General features: G+C 38.6%; 1 protein-coding gene across 6 annotated transcripts in view; it reads right to left on the bottom strand.

Annotated features, from left to right (window-relative positions):
• SRPK2 (SRSF protein kinase 2) overlaps window positions 1–21,007 on the bottom strand; it is a 153,448-nt gene that overhangs the window by 18,933 nt on the left and 113,508 nt on the right. For all 6 annotated transcript variants that reach the window (XM_075427965.1, XM_075427960.1, XM_075427961.1 and 3 more), the window contains 7 exons: window positions 17,129–17,235; window positions 11,429–11,594; window positions 9,313–9,338; window positions 7,628–7,874; window positions 6,214–6,702; window positions 1,192–1,292; window positions 984–1,091 (listed from right to left, as the gene is read on the bottom strand). In XM_075427965.1, coding sequence (XP_075284080.1) covers window positions 984–1,091; window positions 1,192–1,292; window positions 6,214–6,702; window positions 7,628–7,874; window positions 9,313–9,338; window positions 11,429–11,594; window positions 17,129–17,235 — 1,244 coding nt within the window. The remainder of the gene's footprint in view (window positions 1–983; window positions 1,092–1,191; window positions 1,293–6,213; window positions 6,703–7,627; window positions 7,875–9,312; window positions 9,339–11,428; window positions 11,595–17,128; window positions 17,236–21,007) is intronic.

The raw sequence follows: 21,007 nt of genomic DNA, 5'->3' as shown, positions 1-21,007 counted from the left end.
GCTAGTATTAAACTCCAGAGAACACATAGGTGCAATTTTACTTATGGGTTAGTTACTTCCAACACATGGCTTGCTGAGCTTATAATATCTGTAGGATTTTATGTTCCTTTCAATCCTCCTCCTCCCCCCCTGAGCTCTGCAATTCTTCTCATCACCCACGCCTGCAAACTGTGTCTAGTATTTGAGTCTTCTCCTCCTCCCCACAAACTTACTCTTTTCAGACATGTATTTGTAAAATATAAAGATCCGAATAAGTTTTCACTTTTAAAAGAGCCAAAGATATTTCTAAATGTATTTGCAAAATGATCTTTAATGAGAAGATGCATGTAGCTTATTTGCCCTCAAAGAGATACTACTAACAGTGTTTCAGAAAGCTGAATGATTAAGTTTTTACCTTTTCTACTCTTCAAAGATTTCTAAAAACAATTTCAGTTTTACTGTGTTAAAACTAATTCTACGGAATGTTACCACATATTTTACTAATAAACTTAAATTCCTTCTCTTCAAAGTTTAGAATCTAAAGCTGTGATTTGCAAGCCTAATCCAATGTTTTCACTGCACGCGGCAAGAATTTGAAGTATTCCACTATTTTGCTACTTTATGCAAGCAAAAGGAAAGGAAACACAGTGACCAGCTGAATAGATTCTAAGATGGGAAAGAAACATGCAGTTGTACTATTGCAGTTAGACTTTGACATTTAAAATATATATGTATTTCCCTCCAAACTTGTGTATTTTTGACTGCAAATTTAAAATGCACCAAATGAAAATTAAAAATGTTCTCCAAAATACTTTCTTTCGATTAAGCATGCTTAGAAAATTGAAAGAAAGGGGAAAAATGATCACCAGCCACCTGATAGATATAATTTATAATACTGTATTTGCGTCAAAATGTCAGAAACATCCCCATCGGGTTTCCTCACTGCATAAACAACTGTTTTTAGGAGGTTTGTTCTCGTAAAATACACATTGTATTGTTCTTACCATACATGCTGTACTCCAGATATCAGCAGGTGTACTGTAACCTGCTCCTATTAAAACCTCTATGGATCTATATTGTCTTGTCTGGATGTCTTCTGTGAAGTGTTTATGCTAAAACAGAAAGAACCACATTAATGGAAAACATGAACAATAAAAAGGCCCCTTTTAATTACTGAAGGCTAAATAGCTAAAATGATGTAGCTATACTTACCACCCAGCAGGCATTCCCCAGGTCAGCAATTTTAACTCTGATTTTATCTGCGTTTCTTGGGTCCAGTGGATTCACCAGTAAGTCAGCAGCACGAGTTTTTGCTAACACAAGTAAAATGCAGAATAGTTAGTATTTTGAATATAGTATTCATTATCTCTAAGCAGTTTTGCCTTCACACTTTAAAGACATCAAAATAATTTGCTGAATGATACGAGAAATTAAAACAATATAAGTAGGATTTCTTACCTTAGATTTCGAGTGCAAATTTTTTGCATTCTTTAACAGCCAAATGACTATTATTAGAATATCCAGAGGAGCTTCTAAGCGAAAACAGTGCATATGTTTCCAAGAATAGACTCAGACAGAAAATGTTAAAATTCAAACTCCAAGAACTCCAGATGAAAGATATGTTCTTGGAACAGTTTGGTTGAGAAAATAAATTCTGCACTTCCATTCTTGGCTAAGGTAAATAAAATTTGGCTGGATTTTTGTTGTTTTTTTGTTTTTTTTTAACATCTGTCCCAAGGGGAAAAAGACTCATCAAAATTAGCCAGGGCTAACTGACAGCTTAGGGGACTGTCACCCATTTCACAGATAATTCAGCATTGAATCAAAGTTCTCTGAAGGTCCTATTTGCATTGAGTATGATCCAGACTAAAAAGGCATTTAATCTAAAAATGTTATCTAATTAATACCGCAATCTTTAGAGGCTCTTAGGACACTCCTGATGGACCCTAACATACAAGAGTGGAGGACTGCTGCTTTTCTTTGTTTTGACATACCACCTGCTAGCTTCTAAACTGCATTGGAAAGAGAGCAGATTGACTTGAATGTGGAAGACAGAACCGGATATCACAAATCACATAGCAACAGCGGATCCATCTCAGTTTCTGTCCCAAAGCTACTAGCAGTAAGGTACAAAAAAGTTACCAGATCCAAAAGGCATCTGGGACTCCAATGGGGATATAAAAATCTGTTAAACTGGTGTAAGACTTGGAGGAGGAAAGTACACCAGACATAGGACAAGGAGAAAAAACACAGGGTGTTTAAAAGCGAGTAAGCAATGACTGAAGTCAGATGAGGATCTTCAACTGCTGTGACAACAAGCCTGAAAGGGCCATCAGGGCCCTAAGATACTGGCCAACCAGAAAAGAAAGTGGCAGGATCCACGAGGGGAGAGAAGGAAAGAAAAGACTGGACTGAATGGCAGAAGATAGAAGGGGCAGTGATCTCAACAAAATAGTCCTCTAAAAAAGCTGGAACGGAGTCCAAGACTCAAGTTTTAAAGGAGCACCAATACAGGGCACGAAAGTAGAATACACTGAGAGAATAAGGTTACAATCCAGCACTGGAAAGACAGGAACTAGTAAGCTTAATACCGAAGTCTTCCTTTACGAGCATGCTGCATCATACAGTCTAGTTTTTGGATTTAAACACAACCACATGCATTATTCAAGAAATAAAAGGACCTTTCTCAATTCTGTAGCCCTGGCCAAAAAGAAAAAAAAGGTGGGAGGGGGAAGAGATAGTCCTAGATAAATCCTTCCCACATGTCTTGTTGAAGGTGAAGGACTGCAGTAAACAAAGCAGAATGAAGGGGGGGGGGGGAGGGAAGCCTCATCAGTAAGACATCTGAATATGACACTAGAAAACAGCTTTCTTCAACCTTCTTCTAACAGAGGGACTTGACAAGGTAACAGACAAGTGCCTACACTTTTGCTTTTCTCATGAACTCATGAAGTTTATGTCCCGTATTTTCGAGATGAATATGAGACCTTGGATTCTGAATCTGAAAAACATGGACCAGTCAGAACTGAAAGTGAAGTCAAACAGAATGTACATTTTAATAAGCACTCTCAAAAAAGCATCCCAAAGTGCTCAACCTGAGCACAAAATTAGAGAGCATTTCTTATTTTCCCTGTTGTGTGCCCTAGTTCCGTGAAACTGAGAAATATCACCTCCTCTTCTCACAGTCCCAGCATGATAGTATACTTAGTAAACATTCAAACACTGGAATGAGGAGGAGAGTCATGAGGAAATTAATAGATCTATCTTAAGGACATTGGGTCACGCAGTGAAAACTTGAAAAAGAGAAAAACTTAATAGCTGCTCATCCACTGAACACAAATTGGTCTGCGCACTGAATGAGGCAAGTATCCTGAAAAAATATGATGAGGCCATGTTACTTCATACTGTATAGCAATGCCTAGACAGAGAGGAACAAATAAAGTTTGCTTCTACATAAGAAAAGGGCACTAAAGCCTTAGTGAAAAAGTTGCACCATTTAAAAATACTGAATAGGCCGTACTCTTGTATCTTTCTTCTTTCTAAATATCTTAATCTTTTTTATTACTGTTTAAGCCAACGTTATTACTGATGTAATTAATAATGTTCACCTTTTCCTCGTTGTGAGGAAGAAGTAAGCTATGGCTGAATTTATTTCTTCTTTCTTTGCACAAAAGGTCTGTAAATTGCTCCTGATGAGATAACATCAAGGAGGAATAAAGTAGGTTTGTTTCCCAGCCATGGAAATGAGCTGCTCCCATGATGATAAAACCAGCTTTACTCTCTGGAGGTATGAGGATTTTACACATCACCCCAGGAAAACAGCAGTAGAGGCTTTCTGCTTACCTACTGCCAGCAGCACAAAGGAAGGGGCTACCGGGCATCTAGGAACCTCCTGTACTTCAGGGAGTACAAAGTGTAAGGAGATGGACTGGCAGACTTAATAGCCTGGATCTTGACATTTTCCAGAAATACAGCTCTACTCAGTTGTACTTTATTTCACATTTCTTGCCTACCTGTAGATTACCTTACCTGTCAGCCTCTGTAATAAACTGTTGTGACTTGTTCTTCTGAAGTCTCAAACCAAGAAATACATTTCATTGTATTTTTCAATACATCTCTTTAAATTTAGTAACTTCATCTGGGACAATGTTGATGAAGGCTTGGTGATCTTCTAAGCTAGCGCATTTTCTTCTATCTGCTTACAGATTTAGTCCCTCAGTATTTTCTTTATTGAAGTTGAAACCCATACATTTAACATTTAGCCACTGGCACTATAAATAAAACCTATGCGTAATACTTTGGAGCTATTTAATTCAATGGCAAAAATCCAGCTCTTTGAAATGACACCAAGATTTCACCTTCCATTTCTTCAATAAACAGGATTTACAGGCAAAAGTTTTGCATCTGAGCAGTTCTGGTGGCCAGAATTTAAATGTCCAAAACCATGCTGAATACAGAAAATCCATAATGAGTTGCGGGCTGGCAACATGCCTTATAGACATAGAATTAGTCTTGTTAAGTTTTAATAAAAGGTTAAGGGAGGAACGCTTTGAAACAGAAAAGAACCATTCATGATTAAAAATACAGCGTATTACAGAATTTTTGAATATGACTGAGAAAAGATATAACAAGAAGTAATAGCTAGAAGCTGCAGCCAGACAAATCCAAACTTGCTATTACTCTCCTAAACCAATTCCGAGTACTGACCAGCAGAACACACTTCAACCACAATAGATTTTTTATCATTTGATTTCTCCAAATCAAAAGCAGGTATCTTTTTGGGAAATATGTTTTAAGCCAAACACAAAGGTTACTGGGCTTAATAGATAGTGCATTACTGGCTTGTTATAATAGGAAGTCAGGTTACATGATCTCATGATCACCTTCTGCCCTTTAACTATGGGAATAATGCTTACTTGCAACTATACATCTCCTTTTCTCTTTCCTGTGTAGACTGACCTGTCAATGCAAATATTTCATCTACAGTAACTTACCTAATACCCTTAAAAACAAGTTCTACAGCAGATTTAAAAAAATAAAAAAATCACAGACCTACTTTCTTCTTAAAATTTAAGATGGTAGATTTACTTGAATTTAACAACAATGCTTTTGTATTGTGTTCCAAGCTGCATCTATCAAACTCCTAGGTTTGAATGCAAGAAAAATCATCCAATTTACTTAAAGTAAGCTTAGCTAAGCTATTGTCTTTAATGGGACTATTACAATTTTTTCTTAACCTAACCACTGCCTTTCTATTCCACTTACGCGTCTCTTCTTTTGTGTGCAACACACACCCATGCTACTAGACCAAAGTCTTCCACCAACTCAAATCAAAAGTGCTTTTTTCCCTCCTTTATGTCTAAAAGCCATTCAAAACTAATACATTTACTTTTCCTTGAAACCCGGTCCTAGGAGGCCAAGATTCACCAGAATGCTTTGGGACCAAACTAACTTAAAGGCCTCCTCTTCATTTCTAGGTATCTGTTCTGCCTTTCTGCCAAGCGTTCTAAGATGAAATACTAAATTTAAAACAATCATAACTGAGATTTTTCATTCACATGATGCACAATTCAATTAACAGAATGTCCAGTGTAGATGAGACCAAGAAGATTAAATCAGCCAGCAATGAAAAAAGGGTTCCCAGTAGTGGGCTGCAGCTGCAATCCAATTCTAGCTATGGTTAATCTGACCCCATATCCCACGTCTCTCCCCAGGTCTGGGGAGTGCCTAGGAAAGACAGCATCTGGAAGCAGTCTGCACAGATCTCTCTGACTGCAGAGGCTGGCACATGGGCACCATCTTTTCAGCGCACACTCTTCAGACTCAAGCACAAAGCAGGCCAGGACATTAGTAGGTTTGGCACCTACCCAGAAACTAACAACATTTAAAACACTTCACCTGTAGGGAGAGAAAAGTCAGCATCACTGAGAAGTGCTAGACCCAGTGTTCAATCAATCAAAGTCATCGAAATTGTGTGATAAGAGTTCTTGTCTGTTACTGAAAGATCCTTTTGTGTTACCAAAAGAAGTGTATGACAGCCTACCCACAAGGCCTGGTACTGAATTTTCACCAAAATACCCGAAACAAATGAAAAGTAAAATCTACACACACGTGTCACTGAACACAGACAGAACATATACATAAGGTTTAACGCCACTGTTCATTCTATGTAAGATACCACCTACAGCTCCAAGAGACTCAAGCATGGTATATGCCACTAAGAGGAATACTTACTTTTTGGCAAATCCCCAGTGCTTGAGGCTGAAACTGTTCTGCTCCTGTCATGAGATGGGCTGCTCTCCTCTCTTTCAGTTACAGCTGATTCTTCAGAAACAACAGAACCGCAAGCTACAGACTCTAGAGCCCCAGAGAACACTGAAGCTGAAAATTCAGAGAACTGTGACTCAGGAATTTTATGACGTCCATTTGGCAATTCACCATTAAACTGTTCGTAGGAGCTGCTATAAGAGTAATCACTTTTTGCATTCGGCTCATCAAGATTATATTCCTCTGGATTTGGACACTCTTCTTCTTCCTCGTCTTCATCTTCAATCTGTTGTTCCAATAGGAATGGGCCATTCACAATATGACCATTTGTTTTGGGGGATTCTATCCACTTAGGGTCTGCAGGGTCAGTGTTGACAAGCTCCTGCTCAACGTCGTCATCTTTTTCAGTGTTTTCTTTCTCTGTGTCTTCTTTTTCATCCTGATCTTCTGCTTCACCTGAAAAAATTCAGTGAGCAACACACTAGATCATACATCAATATAACACTTGAGACTAGGCATAATTCTTCATTCTTCAGTAACTACTTGACTTCTGACAAGTCAGAAGAAATATTCAGAAATATGCAAAGACCTTAAAAATCTAAATTAAAGGCGAAAAAGAACTAATAAGGCTGTTGTAAAAAAGAAGCCATGGGAAGTGGTTCAGGAGGGAACAATTCAGAAGAGAAGAACATTATGAAGGGAAGCTATATGAGGACTTGAAAGCAAGCTTGACAAATCTGTAACTCAATCTCTGTCAATCACACAAGTAGGAAAAACTGCAGTAACAGCAGAACAAAACTAAAGCACGCCAAAAACCAGACAGTCTCAGTAGTCACATTTTTATCAGAATTTGAGAGAGTTCACAGGAAAACCAGGGAAGCCAGAACACCATTGGACTCTCCAACTATGGGGACTAAACAAGAATTTTAACACGACATCTTAGAAAATGTAGTGAAGAAGCTGCAATTATTATTATCTGAATAGATCATTACAACAAGCATTGTAACAAGAAAACAGGAAAGTAAGGTTGACTATGTTACAGAATACAAATTGATCTTATTTTTCCCTCTATCTCACCAAGATACTTGGTTATGCCATTTAATGGGGTATGACAACTGACTGTTCTGTTGAACTTTCTATGTGCTCTTTTGTGGGATTTGATAGCTAGACTGCTGTGGATGTTTTTATTCACTTCTATAGTAGGTTTGACTTTTCTTTTCCTTTTTAGACTTTGTAGTTATGATTTTACCTACAAGAGAAAATGAAACTTAATGATCACAGAAAGTTTGGAGACTTTGTTCATCCCGTCACATGCAATGCTGCAATTACTTCTCCCACTGAAACAGTAAATTCAGGGTCAATAAAAGCAGGCAATACTAACCATCATCATTTCCAGGTTCTTCATCTACTACCTCTTCTATATCAGCTGTTTTTAGTTTCACCTCTGGGTGGTACTCATCTTCTTGTTCATTTGATGGTACAGCTGAGGTTACATTTTCTTCTATTTTTTTCCTTTCAGCTTCTCGCTCTAGTTCTTCTATTTCCTGCAGGCGTTTTTCTAACAGCTCAGCTTGTCTCTTCTGTTTTTTCTTCAGTTTTTTCTTTTTGTTTTTGGATATTTTTCCAACCTGAAATATTAATACGAATGAAAGAAAAAAAAAACCCTAAACAGTTGTTCTCAAGGCACCTCACACCATACCCCCTTGCAGTACGATTACTTTTTATTTGAAAATACTGGATGGCAATTAGCATAGTAAATATGTTGCTTTTTCCATTTTACTTCAAATCAAGAATGACATAGGGTTATACAAAGCAAAAAAAGCAAGCAAAATCTTACACAGTTATACAGCTTTTTACATAGTTGTTTATCAGATACAAGAGCAAAATACATCTACAATGCGATATTAAAATTCCTATGATCCTATAATCTCAACTAGCACAATAATCTTAAACATCAGTCTAGAACAACAGATGATATTGCATGTGGAAGATATTCTGCTGTCGTATCTATTGAGTTACATATAAATTTTACACATTATTTCTCTCCTGTACAATGCAGGTAATGACCAGCAAAAGTATGCTGAGAAACTTGAAAATGGTGAAGAATTTTAAATAAATCCTGTGCTGTTCAGCTATTTCCCTGAGAAAGGAAAGCTTTTTTATTATTCACTTCTGGCCCAAAACATATGAATCACAAACAACAGATGGCCATTACGAAAAGTTTCACATTTTATATAACAGAAGGATTGAAAAACTCAGGTACAGTAACAAGAAAAATTAACACATCTGAGCTAGGATTGAAACAGTTTCTTATATTTTATGTGAATTCTGACTTCTATTTTTACCATTTGATAAATTAGATCTATGCAGTTTTCATTCATTGTTTAGATATCACAATAAGAAATCCCCATATAACCCAAAAATAAAGTACAAGGAACAAAGGGAAATATTATTTGCTCAAAGGTTTATCTGTAAATCCTGTTATCTTCAAAAGAAGCTATGGGACATTCAAAACAAGACAGTTAATTTGACAATCCTACTAATTTTCATTCATGTCATATACCCATTGAAATTATGTACTTTCTGTACACACAGACATAGAAAGCAGGTTTGACCTCAGATATTTCTAAAAAGCTGTATTATCAGTGGTTATTTGCTACATATATATGAAAAAAAAAATCTTTCAAACCTCATAAAAAACCCTCTCCTTTAAGGCCTTGATGTCCTTAAGCTATGCGCAGGGCATGATATTTAGTGCATGCACCAGTATTTTTGTCAGGATTTGAACAGAATGGATTATTCTGCGAGAGATGAAAATGGCAATGCTAACTTTCTTTGACATAGCTACAGAATTGTAAGTGTATGAGAGTCTCCATCAGAAAAATAATGTGCTTAAAACTGGTAAGGCCACAGACATTAAAAGAAAAGTGTTCTTTGAAAGACAAAAGCTTTATTCAAAGTAAACTTTTAAAAAGGGTAGAGACTACCAACAGTCTAATAGCTATTAATACCTACAAAAAACCCAGAAAATAAGGTAGTTAATCTGAATTACATAACAATACTTACAGGCTTTTGTTGTGGAGCTGTACTCACTAAAAAGAAAAAAAATAAAATTTTAAAGGTATATTTTTATTAAAACAACTCTATAAAAGGAGAAAGTAGTAGGAATTATGTAAAAATATTCTTAACTAAATAGAAGCAGTGATTTTTTGTTTAAAGTCAGATTTTTCACTCTTTACAAGTACCTGCTGCCTGAAATCATTTGATGTCTCCACTACAGCATCTGGAATTGGAAGCAGCTAGCATCAATTTCTGTCCACTCTGTTGTGGTTGGTGAAGAGTTAATGAAAGTCAGAAAGGAAAGTCTGAATCAGTAAAGAGTGGACAGAAAACATTAAATGACTGCAGCGTCATCACAGATCAAATGTGTGTAGTCAGCTGACTGAGCAGGTATAGATAAGATTTTCAACAGTTCAGGGAATATCAACAAGAAGACTACTGTGTTGCACTCAACAGAGAAGTCAAATATTCATGTTTCCCTCATTCTGAAACAAGGTAATCTGATTGCAAGGACGATGGGCAGGCAGAAGTGCCTATGGCAAAAAGCACACCACCGCAGAAAAGCATCTCCAGCATGGACCTCTTCCTAAGCTGCTCTCAGAAGGATACCATCAATGACTAGGTCTGATGAGATCACAATAATAACTGTGAAAATGCACAGAACAGCACCACAAGCTTCCCCTCCCTCCAACCCAATCAAAATAACCAAATATGGGAGACAGAGCCAAAGTGGTAGTGAGAAAGAGGAACTGAACGGGGGAGGAGAACCTTTCACCAACTTTTTCAGACACACAGGCATATGGCAATTAACAAATGCAAAATAAAAAACAGAGACAGTTGAGACTTTAGAGTTCTTTTACAGGTTCAGCTCCTGCTGCTAAGTTCAGGGAAAAAAACTGCTTGTATGCCCCTGAGAGGGCAAGGTTTTCAAAAAGGCTGACTTAGGGTTCTTAAACTTGAGTACCATCACTGCTCTAAAAAGGGAAATTATGTAGAAACTATTCTTGAACTGCTGCAAAGAAAACACATCTTCAGCTCCTGTGTGGAAAGCCATAGATTTAATTACAATTTGCTAACAACAACGTGTGATAAAAACTCCATCAATATAGTCCTTAAAATAATATTTATTTTAATGTCAGGAAGCAATATAAAGGCTGCATGAACAAAATCAAGTTACTTCCCACACAAATAACATCCAGCCTTTAGCTATGCAATTACACATAATGTAAAATTCAATACAATATATTCATGATTAGTAAGATTTTGCATCTTAACATATCTAATACTGTGGAATATTTATGGATTTTGACCACAGTATTTGTTCCAGATATAGCAAGTATTTTATTATACCTCAGAGATTTTAATCTGTAATATATTTTCTGACAATATTAGAAAGGTATTTAAATGTTACTATTTTTCCATTGCCTGTAGCTGATGTGCTGGAATAGCAAATAAATAGCAACCATGGTACTAACAATCACTGGAAAAGCCACACTTTCTCCTTGTTCATCTTTACTGATTGCTGTGAACTTCTTTACCTTGGTTTCTCCTAGCTAAACATAATGTACAGTTCCTGTCTAAACTCTTGGGAAGTTTAACATAAAACATTTCACATACAGTGCTAGGGAGAAGGGCTTATCATGAATTCAGTTAGGTATAATAAATTTCATTTTCAAAGGTGAAAAACTATGGATTCTTAAGACTTTTCATTGCATTCTGAGAGTAAGTTATAACTGATGAGAAGGCAGAAAATTTCCCAAGGACACTGATGAACTTGTAATTGAACTAGACACATAATTTAGGTAAGACTATTAATTATTATCAGCATTAGAGATGCAAGGCTCCAGCGTGGCTAAACCCCAGCCATTACAGCTTGTGGGGTGGGAGAAGAGTAAGTTTATACCAATAAATCTTTTCTGTATTTGGGGACCCTAAAAAATTGTAAATGCAAACTGAGAAGAAAGCATTTCCCTGATAGTTTCCAGAGCATGAATAAAAATTAACTAGACATGCATATTTCACATGAAATTATTTAAAATGTTGATTTTCATTAAATAAAATATTGCTAGCACAAATATATTGATGGAACTTTACTACATATCATTTAAATACACTATCATACCTGCTGAGCCAGAGGGAGGAGGAGCACCAGCCTTCTGCCACTCGGTAGCTTCAGCAGCCATTCTACGAACATAGGCATCATCCACACACATCAAAATGTTTTCTGGCTTTATATCCGTATGGATGATCTTGCACTTGCTGTGTAGATAATCCAGACCTTGAAGTACCTAATTACAAAAGAGTTTTTTAAAAATTTATTTTAATTACCCAGACAAAGCTAAATGTATTTATTATTAGTACAGAGATGTCCGATTGATTGCCTGCAGTCCATATGTGGCCTGACAGGATAATTTATTTAGCTCATAAACCCAGTTATTGAGACTTCCATGAGTAAGACGCTGGGTAGCTGAATTGTCTTGATGACAGCAACCTGCTCTCAGACTTCCATTTCCCAAGTGTTCTTTAGTTGATCTGCATACGTGTTAGAAAGGTTGATACATCCTCCCTCGAAAAAGGAATTGGGCTGCTTGGTCAGCAAAGATGATCCTCACCACTTCCTTGTTTAAAAGATAATTATTCAAAAAAAAACACTGCAAGTACTACACACTGTAGCTGAAGTCTGGTTTGTGAATAACCCCCTTACAACCAATTATAATAAAAAGCAAAACCAGAACTGTTTTGCTGGGATGAAACGCTAACTATAGTTTTCCTTAGAATTCCAGGAGTAATTCAGCTTTTAATGTGACCAAGATGTCACATAAGGATTCGTCTGACTGTATTTGTCACATACATTTTTCTACTCATCTTTCATACTCTCTGCAGGCTAAATTCTGCTAGCTCATATCAAACCTGCATATCCAAAGTCTTAAAAATGCATTATGGGATGAAAATTAAAATATGATTTTTACACAATAAAAAAAATTTCTCAAATTTTGACTGGAACAGGACAACAGTTTGTGTGATTTTACAAGTACTTTCAGCAACATCTAGGTATGATAAACTGTGGAAGTCAATTATTACAATTACTCAGTGCAGAATAATGTAACAGCATAAAACAAGCTATTGCTATGATAACCTACTAAATATTGTAGAAAAATATGAGCAAGAAAGGAAAAAAAAGGCAGAAACCTAGCTCACCCCACTGAAAAGACTTCTTGCGATTTTTTCAAGAATGTTCTACAGCAGCAAACAGACCTCCACACTCATGAGCTCCAGCTACAAGAACATCCTGCCATTCTACGTATTTTATAAATAAATTAGCAAGCTCCTTGCTCTCAGGATCCATTAAGGCCTAACAAGTTAGACTGAACTTTAGCAACAAAACATGTTGGTTCAAAATACCAGTAACAGAATACAAAGACCTTAGTATACGACCCAGTCCTGAGCTAGTACCAGAATCAGCATACAAGATAGCTCAGGTAAGAGAAGAGGAGCAGCAGCATGCATACGGTATTTACACTCAGGCTAATGTATCCTAGAAACACCTCAAGCGCCTGGCTCTGCTTTTTCCAATTCTGGAGCCAGACTGGAACAGCAACCACTCTGAAAAGCTTTCTTTATATGCCTGTATAAGAACTGCATGAACATGCTGATGACTTGCCAAAGCAACTGAAAGAACGTACAGCATGTCTCAAAGTAAGAAATGTTAAAGAAAGATTAGTTTATACTGGGAAGGTAGTTAGTGGTTAAGTGACTTCAAATTTTAGAAGAGGCATTAACAGCAATAGCAACATAAGATAGATTATAATAGCCTCTTTCCTCCCCCACTACACGACAGACCATCTTACAAATCACCACTGAATGTCTGTAAATCTGAGGCCAGGAAAAAAAAAGATTCCAGAGTATGCTGAAAGTCATAAACATTCAGAAGAAAAAAATATCTGTTCCACTGTGATAGGCAGAAGTGGAATTAATGTGACAGTAGATTTGATATCTCCCACTTAAAAAAAAAAACACGTTTCCCTCTTTTAAGTAACAGTGTTAGGGTGACAGCTTTGTCTTTAATTTGGGTGAAGTATTTTTTTGGGGGGAGGGGACATGACCAAAAACAAAACACCCAAGAAATTCCCAGAATATTTTTTTAGAATCCAAATCAATGCCGTGAGTTACCATAAAGATCACTCTGCTAGAATTTTATAATTAGAATGTTCTTAGCTGTCTTAAAATGTGGATAAGACTGCTTCATCCTAGAAACTGGAAGTACATTATACCACTAAATCATTAAGGAAATCTATACTACATGGACATGCTTTGCACCATACTCTGAGATAACAGAGAACAGAGAAAATGATCCTAGTTTTTATTTATTTGTCCACTGAAAACAGAAAAAAATGAAATTGGTAATGTATTGTGACTATGAAAAATTATGACAGATCCTGTTACCACAATCCAAAATGTAAATTAGAAGGCTGTATTTTTTCCCTTATAAAGGTCACATGGTTAGTTTCACATCAAGAAATTCACAGGTTGCATTTTCTAATTATTCTTCACTTCTTTTTCTTTCTATTTAATTCAAAAAGCCACATCACATTGACTCATTAAACTCTATTGTAAATCAGAGCAAAAGTGAAAATTTTCATTGATCTAATACACAATGCTCATTTCAGCATCAGTTTTAGAACAGAATCTTCTTAAAATAGACTGACGCTATATGTTTTACAACCCAAAGTAAGGAATACAGAATTAAATAAATGGACACTTCCAATCATCTCCACTGCAGAAAAAGTACTGCAGCAACTATGCCTTTTTTCAGTTCTGTAGGGTCTTCTGTTGCAGAACAGTTCATACAACTCTACCCCAGGGAAAAAAAAAAAACTGCTTAAAACCAAAATGGAATTTCTTACTAAGAAACTCAACCCTCAGCTGCTTTTTAAAATAAACCTAATTTGTCCCAATGCTCAGAACTACTCAAAAATTGAAAAAATACTTTCCAAATCAGAGCATAAAAAATTATTTTCAATTGTAGCACGCAATTACAGTACTTGCTGAAATAAAATGGTTTGCTGTATAGCAACACCAGTGCAATAATTGAATTGTTTCATATTCAAGTTTCATAAATACGTTTTTAGAACATGTGTGGCACAAGCTTCATCTTAGTAGAAGAAAGAAAAAGGATCTGTATTATCTTTAATGAGATGAACAACCTGGAAGTCTTAACAGTCAATGCTACTCTCACTAGTCCAATCAGTTCATTCCAACCTCACAAAAATGAAACCCTTGTAATCTTTCAGGACTAACCTGTTCCTCTTTTTTCAGGTATCTGCTAAGATGCAGACTTCATAACACTGCAGACAACCTGTTCCAGCCTGACTACTGATACCTGTAAATGTAAATGGTACCCTCATGACCAGAATTTCTCTTATTGTCACTCGCGTACATTGCTTCTTGTCCTTTCACTGTGTACTGACAAGAGAAGACTGGCTCCATTTTCTCTATCTGTGCTGAAGATGTCAAAAGTTTCCCCCTTTATTAGCCTTTGCTTCTCAAAATCAAACAAACCAGTTCTCCCAAGAGCTCTCATACCACCTGTGCTGCAGCTCCCTCATCCTCTTGACAGCCTTCCACTGGACTCACTTCAGTAAGCCAATGTCTTGCACTTGGAGCCCAAAACTGTAGCTAGTCCTGAAGATAGCCCTCATTCTGCTGTCTACAGTCTTGCTAACATGGCCTACTACACAGTTAGCTTTGGTAATCACAGGAGCCCACCACTGACTCACGTTCAGCTTGTCTACCAGGACCCATCCTGCCAAGGCTGCCATTAGTCTTCACATTTTCAGCTAGTTCTTCCTTATTCAAAACCAGTCCAGTAACATGCGTCTCCAGCCTGCCTCCTTGCTGAGATACAGCTCACCCCATGCTGAGAAACTATCCTCAACACACTCCAGAAATCTCCTTGACTGCATGTGCCCCACCGGAGCAGATACCAACGTGGTTAAAAGTCCCCCATAAGAACCTTCTTACCTACTTCTGACACTGGCAGCCTGCAGCAGATACATACCATGATGTCACCCTTGTTGGTCTCCCCTCTGACCAGGACCCATTCTACAGCAGAGATTCAAATATTTAAGCTCAACCCCTCTCTCCTGGCCATCCTTTCTAAAGTCCCTTTATCAGGCTACTTCTGCTCTCCAGGCATCTGAGCATTTCCACCACACCTTTGCGTTTCCGGTGAGGTCACAGCTCTGCAACTGCATATGGATTTCTAATTCCTGTTCTTTGTTCCCCACGCTGTACGGATTTGTACATGCCACTTGAGTCAAGTCCCCAAGTCACAACAATCACAAACAGTACTGAGAGCCTCCCCCACAATTCTGTCCTTCAGGCCCCTGTCCTTGCTGACCCACTTCCTACTGGGTTGTGGTCACTATCTCTGAAGATCCCACCTGGAAGTTCTCCTCTACTAGGTTACCGGAGCCTGTTGGCAAAGACGACGTGAAGCTGCGTTCAGAAGTTTTCACCTTCCTTCTAAGAAGGGGTTGTCTTCAGCTTGGATCCATTCAGTGGTCTGGCTTATAGCCTGTTTCTGCAAACAGGCAGCGTAACTGAAGCAAGAGTAACTGCAGCAGGGAGTTCCTAAACCTGGCTTTGCTACTAAGCCCAGCGTACCAAGAAATTACATCGTAATTTCTCAGGTTTTGGCCAAACTCCAGGGCAACAGTACCACCAATACTAAAACATTCCGGGGTAAAAAAAGAAGACAACTTCTATTGAAAACAGTGGATATTTATATGCACATACAATACAAATACACACACTCTCTTTTCTTAGTAGAAATAAGGAGCTGTAGTATTGCAGTGCTCCAGCCAAACTGAGCTGCCTGCTGAGGCACCTAGTTGTACAGAAATTAATGGACTCAAAATTTCAACTGTATTCTAACAACCGTATCAATCAGGTTATTTAGCTAATTCTGATTAAAGAGCTGATAGATTGATGTTCACCAGCGGACATACAATAATAATTACAAAGAAAGTAACTACTTTAACTGATTGCTTATTAATAAAATAGAGGGAATGTTGATGAATACAAGCTACCTAAGTGCCAAAATATTTCACTCATCATTTGTAGGTATTAACTGCACAGAGATTAATACTATGTACAAAATCACAGATATATATATATGATTCTTCCTTGCTGAGACACTATTTCTCCTTAAGATCACGTCTCAGCAATTTGATTTTCATAGTATAGCAAAAGAACATATTTTGAAAGAACATGTCCCAGTGAAATGTTCTGAACTGTTTCACCTTGTTCACCCTCCAACTCTACAATGATTTTTCAAAAAACACTTTTTTCCTTTAGAACCTATTTCTCAGAGAGATACAATTTTTGTTCAGTTTTATAATAACAATGTATTATTTCCCACTGTTCTGATGTTTTATTTTCCAGAAGGTCTTATTAAGAAGCATGACATGTCAACCACAACTGCGACTGAATATGAGTATCATTACATCGATGAAAAAGACTTATTGCTTTGACTTTTTGTTTTCTAAAGCAGCTCAGGAAAACTCCCTTATCAGTGGGAAATCTTGATTTAAAAAAATAAAACAAAACAGAACTAAACCAAAAAAACCCCAGCATGCAGAAATGCAGGCTATGCAGGAAGATGCTTTCGCAACCCCCCCTCCCCGCCCCCTGGGATTACCAAAAAAATTACCTTATTTTAGATATTCATTAGTAAGAGTTCAGTTGAAATACTGCCATTCTAACCTTCAAACTGTTAACAACGGTGGAAAAACCTAATTAAAATATTAACAAATCTTACCTGTCGAATTATACTTTTTACACAACGGATGGGAAGGCCTTGATAATTGGATTTGATTATCCATTTTAGGAGATGATGTCCAAGTACTTCGAAGACCATACAGACATCTGGGATTTAATTAAGGATAATTTCCAAATAAACTTGTTGACGAGATCAACACAAATGTTTGTTTGCATACTGGCTAAAGCAATCATCACCCTCTTTAGAGGGAAAACAGTTCCCTGTAAAATGAGCAGAACATGGTACATGCTTTGGTATTGCATATCAATTGTATATAAAGACATACAAGAACAGTGCCCAAATGTAGAAGAAATTAAAAGAAAATATTTTAATTATGCAAATCTTGTCAGTTATTTCTACATGTCAACAATAGCATTATGGTGAACAACGAAATAGGTAACTGGAAAAAATAATTCAGTTTTGTTTTCTTAGTAACAGTTAAAAGTACTGATTTGGCCTATTATCTCTACTTTCTAATAAATTTAAAATTATATGAATAGAAGGTTTTAGCAACAAAAGTCTGTAGCAACAGCATTACAGAAAATGAACCATACTAAACAGCTTTTTGATTAGACTCAATTCTTGACAAGAAAGAGTGAAGTAGTAAGAGAATGGATCCCTTACCATCCACAGTTTTAACTGCAGAGAATAATGGCAATCACCAAGAACTCAGGAACAAAGAAAACGTGGCACTCGGAAGCAGCATGCAAAAAACACAATGCCAAAAAGTTTAATTTGACCCAACATCTACTATTGGCCACCAACAGAGGACAACAGTAGATGATCAAGGAAGAGTATTAGGAAAAAACAAGATGTAGGAACTTCCAGCAATCTGTGGTTCAAGTGCTTCCTAAGTCAGAGATTCTACATTTAATTTACCTGGGTAGGTCTACTGAGAAAATATTCAGATAGTCAAGCTAACTGTAAGTTTTATCATCCACAACATTCTGGCAAGAAAATATACAATTTCATTATACTGAGTTAATCCTCAGACATGAGCTGGAAATTAATGGACCTTAATGCCCCTGGAAATCAGAAAGAATGTTAAAATCTTCCACATGATACCATAACCTTGCAAAGAATAACGTAATACAAATAACGGAAGATGTATTAATTGATAGATACTGCAGGAAAATCTCAATGGATGAATCAGACTGTATCTCAGAGACCATTCATAGGGAACTACACTGTTACGGAAGAAATCTTACCTAACTTCTCTAAGCTTTATTAACTAGAGTCTTGGCAATGGTCTTAGAGTCACTGTCTCAACTCATGTCAAAATGAGACTTACCCTGTCTATCATTTACATTCTTCTCAAGTACCTACCTATATGCGTAAAGTTAACTGAAGTTTTAAAATCTACATCCCCTATGCTGGAGTTAGACCAAAGTTAAAAGGTCTCAAGGCTGGTCAAAGCACATTGTGCAGAACTGTAACATTTCGATTGCTGCTACCTGTTCATCTCACTTCATGTTCCTTAATTCCTGTATTAGATGAGACAGTGAATAGTAACCTCCCAACCATATCAATCAAGTCTACTCAGAATATTATGAAACTGTTTCTACTCAGAATATTATGAAACATCCTCAAAAGAGGAAACAGTCTCGGTTACTTTACCACACAAGCATCCAATGAACAGAAGTCACTATCAAAGCGCAGAGCCATCAAAAAGGATGAACAGAGCACACTAGCTCTGCAGGGCTCATTAATTTAGCCCACGCAGTGAAGTTGCAATTCTACAGCAACACAGATTTCAGAAAAGCAAGACACTGCAGTATTCAGAAATGAAATTTAGGACAGCCGCCCACAGTCCTTCAGGCCACTGCTGCTGCAGACTCTCCAGTACACATTCCTGCCATTCCTTGCACTTTCGGAAGTGCTAAGCCTTGCCAGTTACCAGAAGAGAAAGGGGTGCAGGGAAGTGAATAGCTTGAGAGGCAAGGGGAGGGCACAGAGAAGGAAGATCCTAGGAGGAATGGCAGAGGCAGGCGAAGGGCCACAAGAAAGAGAAGTGATGTTTACCTGAAAAAAGATTGCAACGTTTTGCTGGGAGGACTTGGACAAACTCAAGGCATGCTCAGTACTGGGGAAGCAACTGGGATGGGGAGAAGATATGCAGGAAGCTCAGCATTTGCAGTACGTATGCAAAAACATGACTGATGTCTGATTTACTATCCTGACCTGAAAAACATTAACCGTAAGCCAGACTGCCCACAACAAAGAGTTTGGGAAAAGCTGTGCATTAACTATTAGGAAACCAGCCTTGCAAGACCCAGGATCTTCCTACAGCACCAACATCCTGACAGATGAGGATGGCCACAAAGTCCTCCAGCAAAAATCACAGAATCACAGAATGTTAAGGTGTGGAAGGGACCTCTGTGGGTCATCTAGTCCAACCCCCCTGCTGAAGCAGGGTCACCCAGAGCGGGCTGCACAGGACCTTGTCCAGGCGGGTCTTGAATATCTCCAGAGAAGGAGACTCCACAAACTCCCTCGGCAGCCTGTTCCAGGGCTCCGTCACCCTCAGAGGGAAGAAGTTCTTCCTCATGTTCAGACGGAACTTCCTGTGCCTCATTTTATGCCCATTGCCCCTTGTCCTGTCACTGGGGACCACTGAAATGAGTTTGGCCCCATCCTCCTGACACCCACCCTTCAGATATTTGTAAGCATTTATTAGGTCCCCTCGCAGCCTTCTCTTCTTCAGGCTGAACAAGCCCAGCTCCCTCAGCCTCTCCTTGTAGGAGAGATGCTCCAGTCCCCTCACCATCCTCGTAGCCCTCCGCTGGACTCTCTCCAGTAGCTCCTCATCTTTCTTGAACTGGGGAGCCCAGAACTGGACACAGTACTCCAGATGAGGCCTCACTAGGGAAGTGTAGAGGGGAAGGAGAACCTCTCTCGACCACATTCCTCCTAATGCACCCCAGGATCCCATTGGCTTTCTTGGCAGCCAGGGCACACTGCTGGCTCATGGTCAACCTGTCGTCCACCAGGACACCCAGGTCCCTCTCTGCAGAGCTGCTCTCCAGCAGGTCCACCCCAAGCCTGTACTGATGCACGGGGTTGTTCCTCCCCAGGTGCAGGACCCTGCACTTGCCCTTCTTGAACTTCATCAGGTTCCTCTCTGCCCAACTCTGCAGCCTGTCCAGGTCACACTGCATGGCAGCACAGCCTTCTGGTGTATCTACCACACCTCCCAGTTTGGTGTCGTCAGCAAACTTGCTGAGGGTACACTCCTAACTCTTCATCCAGGTTGTTGATGAAGAAGCTGAACAAGACTGGACCCAGTACTGACCCTTGGGGAACACCACTAGTTACCGGCCTCCAACTAGACTCAGCACCGCTGACGACAACCCTCTGAGTTCTGCCATTCAGCCAGTTCTCAATCCACCTCACTGACCACTCATCCAGCCCACACCTCCTGAGCTTCCCTAGGAGGATGTTATGGGAGACCATGTCGAAAGCCTTGCTGAAGTCAAGGTAGACAACATCTGCGGCTCTCCCTTCGTCTACCCAGCCAGTCATGTCATCGTAGAAAGCTATCAGATTGGTCAGGCATGATTTCCCCTTGGTGAATCCATGCTGACTACTCCTGATAACCTTCTTTTCCTCCACTTGCTTGATGATGGCCTCCAGGATAAGCTGCTCCATCACCTTTCCCGGGATGGAGGTGAGGCTGACCGGCCTGTAGTTCCCTGGGTCCTCCCTCTTGCCCTTTTTGAAGATTGGAGTGACACTGGCCTTTCTCCAGTCCTCGGGCACCTCTCCTGTCCTCCAGGATCTCTCAAAGATGATGGAGAGTGGCTCAACAATGACATCCGCCAGCTCCCTCAGCACAAGAAGGGAAAGTCATCCTCTCTGTAGGCTTCTTCTCTTACCTCC

This window comes from Opisthocomus hoazin, chromosome 8 (assembly GCF_030867145.1).
Source record: "Opisthocomus hoazin isolate bOpiHoa1 chromosome 8, bOpiHoa1.hap1, whole genome shotgun sequence".
NCBI classification, from domain to species: domain Eukaryota; kingdom Metazoa; phylum Chordata; class Aves; order Opisthocomiformes; family Opisthocomidae; genus Opisthocomus; species Opisthocomus hoazin.
This window is presented reverse-complemented; position numbering and strand designations above follow the sequence as displayed.